Source organism: Apis dorsata, unplaced genomic scaffold (assembly GCF_000469605.1).
Source record: "Apis dorsata unplaced genomic scaffold, Apis dorsata 1.3 scaffold_188, whole genome shotgun sequence".
Taxonomy (NCBI): domain Eukaryota; kingdom Metazoa; phylum Arthropoda; class Insecta; order Hymenoptera; family Apidae; genus Apis; species Apis dorsata.
This window is the reverse complement of record NW_006263473.1, coordinates 740,821-751,433: the sequence shown is the minus strand read 5'-3', so window position 1 is coordinate 751,433 and position 10,613 is coordinate 740,821. Positions and strand designations below refer to the sequence as shown.

Below are 10,613 nucleotides of genomic sequence, written 5' to 3'. Positions count from 1 at the left end.
TATATATATAGAAAATATTCAAAGCAATTGTGGATATTTTATATTTTCGTTTAAAATTATATCTTTCTAAATTTCTTAATTTATTTGGTCAAAAAACAAATTTTTATAATTTTTAAATTTGTTGTACGCGTTTTGCTGTTGTTTAAAAAAGCGAATTCTGAGCGCTCCAATTAATTCCATTTATCATGGTAGCATGGCAAGCGCGATTAGAAATTAATATTTCATTGCGTAGCGTTGGATACAGGTTTCGTTAGCAGCATATTTGCCGAGGTTGGAAGCCCACATACCCGACTTCCTGCCGTTGCGTTTACACTATGCTGTAACGGTAAGCCCTCCTACAATCTTATCTAACGACGATGCAACAGTAGTAAAGACTATGTCCTGAATACATATTCAGTCCGTGAATGAATGATTGCTATGAATGCAAATGTACGTGATTTATAACGAATTACGTTGATTCGCGAATTAAAGTTGAAGTAAAATAGATTACTCGATAATAGTATGAAAATTACGTGATATATCATATATATTTAATGACACGTCTGTAAAATAAATCCAAACGCTAAACAAGGCTAAAATATATGTGATGATACGAAACAGGTATAAAATGGCTATAAATGACAACGGATTAAAAAATAAAATATTATTTACACCGATTGTAAATAAGTATCTGACGGATATAAATGAAACGCCATAAATGCAACGACTATAAAACGATTGCAAAAATTATTATAATAGTTAAAGAGGATAAAGTGGATATCGAGTTACTGTAATTATCGAAGGTCGCATATGAAATGACTATAATTATGAGGAAACCACGAACGATCTCCAGATGTGTATCCACGAGTGTAACCACAGCCTGATATAATTATGCAACTTTAAAACTACACGAATATACGGTTCTTAACTTTTTCTTGCTAGAAATTCCTCCATTGTATTATTCTATTCCAACAATTCAAATTAAATAATTTATTTCTGTACATATCCCTTTTTTATTACATTTATTACATTTATTTTTTATTATATATTATATATATTATATATTGTTATTGTTTATTAAATTATTAACATTTTTTTTCTTCTTTCTTAAGTAAAAGATAAATTCCAAGAATCAATATTTTTCCTCACTGTAGCATGCATAAAATCCACGTTTTAACAAGCTCCCATTGATGCCATTCCCTCTAATTGACCTTTGGCAAGAAGATCGAAATCAAGGTTTCGCTTAGAGATCAAAGTGTTAATCGCGGGACAATGTCGAGGATGCACCTACGCTCCGACGGTCAGGTCTACGCCCACGCGTGCTTAGAAACGTGAATAGAACGTTTCCTTTGCGCGAGAAGACGCAAGAATTCTCTTCTATTGAACGATGGTCGAGAAATACCTGAGAGGATGAGATTAGGTAAAGGCGAACAAGAGGAGGGAAGTCGGGGTTCAAGCGATCGTTTGTTAAGTTGAATATTAAATAACATCTCAAGAATATTTTTAATTATTTATTTTATTATTCGTGAAATAATTATACGATATATCGATTATAAATTATACCTTTCTCCATTATTTCCATAAACGTTAAAACGAATTAACGAACCAATATCGAAGCAAATTTCTTACGATAAAATTAAAAATTTTGCAAAAACTTGCGATCAGAGATTTCTACGATCGTCGAAAATTCACAAGATGGCGATGACTAAAACTTTCGAAAACGAGGACACAAAAGGATAGGTCAACCGGCACGGAGATGAAACTTGAAAATGTGACGGCACCGCTCGCGGATTCTCCGGTTCCGTTCCACGGCGAAAGGGCCGTGTCTAGTTTCGTTTTACTCTGCTTATCATGAGAAATGGCGGCCGTTTGTAAAACAATGCAGCCGCTAAGGGAGGACGAGCAGCGGCGCGTAGGTGGCCTCCTCGCAATGCTGGCCGACGGTGAACACGGAACACGGTGACAGAACGAAATGTCCGTGCCTTAAATGGCCACCTGAGGCTCCCCTGTCGTTTCTATTGCAGCTCGCCGCTCCCGTGTCGCCCGTCTGCCCTTTTTCCCTCTCTCTCTTTCTCTTTCTCTCTCCCCCTCCCGCCACTCTTTCTCCTTCCTTCCGCCTTTCTTCCTTCCTTACGCGCGACGACCACGTGACGCCCGTTTCCAAAGCGTGAACCGATTGGTTGAAAATTTTTTTCTTCCCGGATCGAAAAACGATCGATTATCGGAGGGGAAAAAGTGGGTCGATTTTATCCTTTGAGAATATCTTGCGACGAATTTTTCGAATATAATTTCGAAGGGAGGAATTAATAAGTTTATAAATTCCTCGTTTATTAATTGATAAATTAAAATGACAAATTTATAGGGAGACTCATTTTCGTAATAAACTCCGCGATATAATTATAACAGTGTTGGTTTGTATGTACATATAGTGTACAAGGTTAGAGGTAAAACGTACAGGGATACGTTGCACAGGCACGCAAAGAACGAAACGTAGAGTCCAGGAAGAATAATAGGAATGCATTTTCACTGGCTTCGATAAGTAATCTTTGCTCCATTAGGAGCCGTGCGGGCGATACTCGTAACCACTGTCACGACAACCTTACCCGCTGTAATTCTGCCGGATCGCGCACTTTATGCACTCGACTCGCTGCATTTGCATTAGGTGCTTCTTTCTTACTAAAGCCGTGACTATTACCACGCCGCGTTTCCACAGTCGAAGGTATTCCTTTCGAACAAACCACAATCTTAAACTTATCTTTTAATGTTCATTCAGGTATTTCGTATCGGTGTTCGTTACTTTTAAAGATTAATTGTTTAATTTAATATTGGACGACGTCTTTTTTCAACGTATCGTAATCTACTCTTTTACTTTGGAATCGAACGACATAGCTTTAAAAATTCCAATTCCTAACCTATAACATAACCTAATCCAAACGCAAAGTACGCAGAAATTTTATTACGTTTAATCGTACTTTTTTTCCTTTTTCTTTCTCGATTAATCAATTAATCTTACCTTGAATCTTCAATTCTAATTTTTCTAACGATTTTATTAAAATTATAAACATCACCATATTTCAACATTTACATATTGCACAGAACACAGGCGATCGAACCGAATCGAACTTGTCCGATCTAAAAAGCGAAAGGCTCAAATCATACACCGAGAAATCGTGTCCCATTAATTCCACTTTGAAGCAAAAAGCGCGGCTATGACATAAACTCCTCGACGTTATCGGCGGGGCATCTCGGTTGCGTCAGTGCATCGAGTGCATGCAGCGTGCGCGGCCTCTCTCTGTATGGATCCTAGTGGCGCCAGCCACGGTGGTGCACTTTAGGGGCCGGTATTATTTATCGTCGCGCAGAAATGTTATTATTTGTGAGCCCGGGGCCGGTGAGCCCGGATTCGCACGCTCCACGAACAATGGGGCCCTTCCCCAACCATGTCAAACCGTGCCACCGAGTCACGTGCACGCCTGATGCACCTCTCTCTGCGTGCAATAACCGTGACTCCTGTGTTCTGGCGCCATCCATCAGGTCACGGGAATTCTAACCTAACGAGCGGAGCGTACGATTGAAACGTGCCTCCTTTTTCTCTTGTTTCTTCTTTTTCTTCTTCACTTTATTTCAATCGAAAAAGAAGAATTTCTTTCGATACATCGTGAGAAATACGATAAACCAGAAAGCAGAAATAAAATCGAAGATCAACGATCTTTGGGTCGAAATGATAGGAAAGACTTTTTTTTTCTTTTTTTACTGTTCAAACGTTGCGTAATACGACCGCGTTCGCCGAATTTCCATGACCTACATCTACGTATTTACGTGGAATTTATAGGTAACGAGGTATCATAAGTTTCGTATTAAGTTTACTTTTGCATTTTTGTTGACAATATCTTTATTGGTTTATGGAGAAAATAACTCGATTTCGGATAAAAAAATAAAGTTTTACACGCGATATATAATTGAATCGAGGCCTCGACACGATATTAAAGCGTGAATATCGAGTGGAAGCTTTTCACTGACGCATTGTTAGACTCGCAGCCACGTAATTTCATCAAGACTAATCACACCATGATTAGTCTCGCACCCGGAAGCGTACGAGTAACACGAATTAAGATACAGAACTCAAGGATTGTATCAAGCGTTTCGAATATTTCCATCTCCATATTTACTACTTATTTAACTTTACACGAAGTTTTTTAATTATTATTAAAAATATACATACAAAATTCTTCCTTCTTCGATATATCTCTATATTATAATATAAAAAAATATCATAAAAAAAAATTCTATGCAATTCGATATCTTTACTCCTCGTCAATTTTTTCCTAATTTTCCACTTTTGAAAACTTTCAACAAACAAAATTCAAAAGAATTCCTCGAAACCGAAAATCGATCGTGAAAACGGAAAAATTTTCTTTCGCCGGAAAGGCGAAACGCCTCCAACGAAATTTGCAACCCCCTCTCGGTGTCTACCGTGCTGCTTTTACAGCGGAGGCATTAGCGAACCGGTAGCCAAGCAAATACGTGCATTTGTCGGGGGCGCTCGTACGACACGCTCGAACACAGAGGCGCAGGGGGCCCAATGGACGTTCGCCGAGCGAAAGGAGGGAGAGAGGAAGAGAGGGAGAGAGAGAGAGACGGACACGATGTACCCCCTACGGAGTAGCGCTGCCTCGATACTTGTACACGCGAAAAATTTGCAACCGAGACAATGGCGGCCTCGGGAACGAAACACGACCGGCACGAGTTGTATTCTGGCGCCGATCAAGAGGGCGGAGGGAAACTGGCCAACTGGAGATTGAAATATAACCGCTCGCTCAAATATGTATGGGCGCATGGTGAAATTTATGCCAACGTTTCTGCGTATTTATGCGCGCGTCTTTAACCGTACGAACGCCGACCGATGATAAGTTCTACGCGGATTTTTTCCAACAAGCGTTTCGAAACACGTTCTTTCTCTCTCTCTCTTTCTAGGATATTAATTGAAAGTATCTTTGAAAAGTTCATTCACAAAAATTTGAACGTCATCTTCCGTCTAATCTAAAGGTAATTTAAAAGACTATGATATAAAGTGTGAACAAAATTGGGCAATCTGTTGATAAAATAATGGCTTGTTGTAAAAATGCAACATTTATTCCTATTTTATAGTTGATCCACATAATGATCAGTAATCACTAGAGATTATTATTATTATATTTTGAGCAATAAATTATCGAGATGGCACAAACCTCGAATTTCTTTCCCCCCGATCGAACGAGTATCAAACGTTCCCTTTTCGACTTTCTCTTTAACTCTTATATATGATCTCGAATCTCGTTGAAGCCACGTTGAAACGGCGCGGGATCACGATCGAGGAAAGATAAATTTCTATCGAGGCCGATCTGAAATGATTTTCTCTCGAGGTGCTCTCCGGAATAACCGAGTGCGACATTGAGATTTCACGAAAAAGACCTCCCCACGAGTTTATCCTCCTTGATCGAACATTGGGGAGGGTGAGAGGGGGAGGAAGGGAGGTACACGGTTCGAACTCGAGAGGATCGATGATCGCGTTCGAACTAGCGTATAGATCGGTATCACGGCCGGATATCAATCGATCTTGACTAGATCCTCTGTAGATCGGGGGATAAGGCGCGGAACCAGATGCAACAGAGGTAGATACCAGGAGCGGCCAGTTTAACGCGAAGATCGATGGTCGATTGCATACTGAATGGCGTCGAGGAGGCTTCTAAATCACCGGCCGCGAGATTTAGTGCATGCGAGAGAGAGAGAGAGAGAGAGAGAAGAGAGCACGTTCTCAGAGATTGGCGAACGGAGTTTTCAGAGAAAAAAATATTGCCAATAGCCAATGGATTATGTTTCGCAAAAAAATGGAATTTGCCTGATATATAATGTAATCTATGTAATATAAGAAATAATAATTATATGTAAATATAATTATTATTCTGGTTTAAAATATTGAAACTTCAAGATCGAATAGAACGTCCAGAATTGGAAAAGTTTGTTAAAAATTTCGGATGAAGTTACGTTAAGTAATTATTTATTAAAATTTATTAAAATTAAAATAATTAATTTATATATATTATAAGTAATTATATATATTATAGTATTTATATATTATAAGTAATTATTTATTAAAATTCATAATCGATCAGCTTCTCGTATAATCTCGACCATTTTCCATTACAATTATTCGCAATTATAGTTGAACAATAAATTATTGAAGTTTCAACTATTAAATTTTCCCATCACTGAGAACATCAACAACCTACAATAAATAATTTCCAGCGAACCTAACCTCAAATTCTCAACTTCTCGATCCAAATTCTAAGCAATTTCGATTTTCTCGAAAAAATTATTGCTTCATTCATTACCGACAAACCAATTTTCCAACTTTAAAATTATTCCACGTAATTAACACGTTCAAAACTCAATTTAACCTTAAATTTTATCGACAAAACTCGATTAAGAGAAACTGCCATTCTAAACTGCCATTAATAATCCTATCGTCCACGTCGTGATCGCGAAATTAACCGATCCATTAGAACTCGCCAGCCGAATTGGCGCGACTCCGAAAACGGCGAATGAAGATCGAGCGGACAGAGGACGTAGGAGGGGGGGGGTCGAATTTGCCTAAAATCATTGCGCGAGCGCCGTTTCACGACTCGGATACGGAGCGTGGGTACGGGAGGCACGATTGACCGTTTGCACGCCGCGGGGGTGGGGTATTAACATTGAATGCCGAGTGGAAGTTAGAGCCGGCCACGTACCGCGGCATGCATTAAACATCTGCTGCCATATAGAAGAGGCCGGACAATTCTGAATTATACATCCCCACCGAGATGGCCGGCTGAGTGGCCACGGAATTGTCCCACTATTTCTTTGCCGGCAATCGAAGCTGTCCAACCGAGCCCCGATAACGCCGCTCCCAGCCTGGATTCGAACTCCGTGGCCGGAAATCCTGGCCTCTCTTCCTCGGTGTCGCACCGATTAGATCGCTCGACTTCTGGGTCACAAGAAGTTTAGCAAGAGATGTTAGATCTGGCAGGGATCAAAATTGATCGAGGTTAGGATTTTGAATTAGGTGAGTGTGATCGAAATATAAGGAAATATATTTAGAGAGTGCAAAGAGTTGATTAATTATCGATCGAGGGAACATCGAGTTCTTTCTCGGTATTGCATCGATTAGATCGCTTCTGGGTTATAAGAGGTCTAGCAAGAAGTGTTAGATTTAACAGGGGTCGAGGTTAGGATTTTGAATTAGGTGAGTGTGATCGAAATATAAGAAAATATATTTAGAGAGTTGATTAATTATGCGATCGAGGGAATATCGAGTTCTTTCTCGGTGTCGCACCGATTAGATCGCTTCTGAGTCACAAGAGATCTAGCAAGAAGTGTTAAGTGTTAGATTTAACAGGGGTCGAGGTTAGGATTTTGAATTAGATGAGTGTGATCGAAATATAAGAAAATATATTTAGAGAGTGCAAAGAGTTGATTAATTATACGATCGAGGGAACATCGAGTTCTTTCTCGGTATTGCATCGATTAGATCGCTTCTGGGTTATAAGAGGTCTAGCAAGAAGTGTTAGAGTTAACAGGGATCGAGGTTAGGATTTTGAATTAGATGAGTGCGATCGAAATATAAGAAAATATATTTAGAGAGTTGATTAATTATGCGATCGAGAGAATATTGAGTTCTTCCTCGGCGCCGTACCGATTAGATCGCTTCTGGGTCATAAGAGGTCTAGCAAGAAGTGTTAGAGTTAACAGGGATCGAGGTTAGGATTTTGAATTAGATGAGTGCGATCGAAATATAAGAAAATATATTTAGAGAGTTGATTAATTATGCGATCGAGAGAATATTGAGTTCTTCCTCGGCGCCGTACCGATTAGATCGCTTCTGGGTCATAAGAGGTCTAGCAAGAAGTGTTAGAGTTAACAGGGATCGAGGTTAGGATTTTGAATTAGATGAGTGCGATCGAAATATAAGAAAATATATTTAGAGAGTTGATTAATTATGCGATCGAGAGAATATTGAGTTCTTTCTCGGTGTCGCACCGATTAGATCGCTTCTGGGTCATAAGAGGTCTAGCAAGAAGTGTTAAGCGTTAGATCTGGCACCGATTAGATCGCTCGAAATTGATTGAGGTTAAGATTTTGAATTAGGTGAGTGTGATCGAAATATAGGGAAATATATTTAGAGAGTGCAGAGAGTTGATTAATTATAATATCGAGTTCTTGATAAGAGACGGTTTATAAATCTATGTGAAAAATTAAATTCGTTATGGTGGTTTCGTTAGAAGGTTTGTAAAGTTTAGAGGATTGGAATTGCCGATGAAATAGGCGAAAGACGAGTTATTCTCAATATTTGTATTTAAAATTTATTACACGCTCTATGACATTAAAATTTGAAAATCTAATTAGTTGGCACGAAACGAAAAAGGTTATCCCATTAAACATTTTACTTCGCATGAAAGCTAAGCCAACGAACGATCAGTTCCCACGAAATATAACGTGACTATCTGACTAATCTTTTTTTTGAAAAACCAAACCAAATCACGTTTTCCCCCCAAATCCCATATTTTCCAACCGCAAGATTAACTCATCCCCTGAAACCTAACCTCAACTCCAGCACTCCAGCGACCACGTACACGCCCATACGTTCCACGTGTACACGCAAACATAACCTCTCGTCCCCAGCCCCACGATCCCTCGAGATAAACCTGACATACCAATTTCGAATTCGTACCTATTAGTCCCTCGATACTTATCGCGACACCGGGCCACGAAGAAGGTATCGCAGTGGGCGCAGGTGCAACGGGCGAACGTGTTGCGCGCACGACTCGATCTACCGGCAAATTCGACTGAAGGAAAGAGAAAGAAGAAAGAAGAAAAAGAAAAAGACAGGAGGACAAAAGGCACAGTGGTCGACGCCTACAGTGGTGTCCTGGTCCTACGATCGGTCCCAAGGATCTACCGACCGAGGGGCCCAGAAAATCGAGCTTTCGACAAGACAATCGTATATAGAGGGGAGGGGGGAGAAGGATGATGGGGGAAAAAAGAGAGACAGAGGCCGGATTTCTATACCCCCGCAATGCACCACGAATACGAATGGCGACAGTCGGAGGTGCGTAAGGCAGGAATTCACATTCCTGGCCATATTCGGCACTCCTCGGCCGACCCCTCGTGTCGCCTCTTAATTCTTTCGGGACGTGGCAACCGGCAGGACACGTGGGGTTACCGTATTTATATCCAAAGGCCCTCTGTGTTTACGCCACCGACTTAAACAGTTAGAGAGGCCTCGCGGGGAAAGAGTGTGTGCCAAGGGAAATCCTCGTATTTGGCCTCGCCTCGTTGACTTCAATAGTTTCGAAGGCTGAATTTCAATCCCCCCTTACTAGTTCGCCCCACCCTTTTGCACCTTTGTCTTGTGTAATTGTGAAATTGGCGCGTGTATATGTGTGATATACAATTTCTTCTACTAGAAGGAGTAGAATAGAATAGGTGAGTACATAATTTGACATTTAACCGTCAATTTACTTTATTTTATTTTATTTTATCTAAGCAATAAGAGGAACTCTATCGATTTGTTTTCAAATATCTTTAACACGTTAAATGCCTTTACTTGTCATTTCGTTCACGCTATAATCAAGCGAAAAATCCAGTTAATTATCAACGAGTTGAACGAAATTTTAAAAAGTATTATTATCCAATGGAATTGATTTGCATTGACGAATCAATGATCCCATTTCGTGGACGAATTATATCATATTCCAACAGTACATGAAGCAGAAGAGACACAGATATAATAATATAAAAATATAAAAATTATTGTATTAATAAATTACATTAATGTTTTTAAATATTGTATTCTTTTCATTCAAAGCATTGATCAAACAAAAACCAATGTCGCCTTAATTAAATGTTCAGTCTGACAAGTAGCGCCACGTACGCGGGAATAACATGAACGAAAAGTCTGCGCGGCGTTTAACGTGTTAAACGAAAATTATTTACGCAATATGATGCTTTTTTTCTTACCTTGGACATAGCAGCGCCCAATCCAGCTTGACACGAACCCTGTCTGTGGTATCCCCAGTACCCTGAAACGGAAGCACGCAATTATATAGCGTCGTCCTTCGAAACAGAGACGTCATATCTCTCGGTCGTTTCGTTTGGACGGGCCTTTGCCCACGTACCGGGTGCCCTCGATAATTGGGACCGTTCCTCGAATCGACCCTTCGCAACGATTCCACGCATAATTGGATCGATCAAATGATGCACGACTTTAAAATCGTTTAACCTGTTGGCTCGATGTCACGACCCCTTTGCCACTTGAGAAAAACATGACGTCTCATTTCATCGTGCTAGTGACATTGATGAGCAAGGGATAAAAAAGACTCTGACTGTGGACAGATACGAATTTTATTTGATCTAATCCAATTTTGCCTTCAATTATTCAATCGAAACGTCTTTCTTCGAGTCCATCCATCTTTAATCTCCAATCTTCGTGTCTCATTGGTATAACTCATTTAACTCAAACTCTCTCTTGCTTAAAAAATTACATTTTTTTTCCACGTCTATGTATAAATAAAAAAGAAGAAGAAGAAGAAGAAAAGAATCGAGGAATTATCTACAAA

The 10,613-nt window shown here is 39.7% G+C and overlaps 1 protein-coding gene across 2 annotated transcripts in view; it reads right to left on the bottom strand.

Annotated features, from left to right (window-relative positions):
* The window catches only part of LOC102673330 (integrin alpha-PS2-like), an 86,430-nt gene that overhangs the window by 11,769 nt on the left and 64,048 nt on the right, over positions 1-10,613 (bottom strand). For both annotated transcript variants that reach the window (XM_006614497.2, XM_006614496.2), the window contains exon 5: positions 10,015-10,076. In XM_006614497.2, coding sequence (XP_006614560.1) covers positions 10,015-10,076 — 62 coding nt within the window. The remainder of the gene's footprint in view (positions 1-10,014; positions 10,077-10,613) is intronic.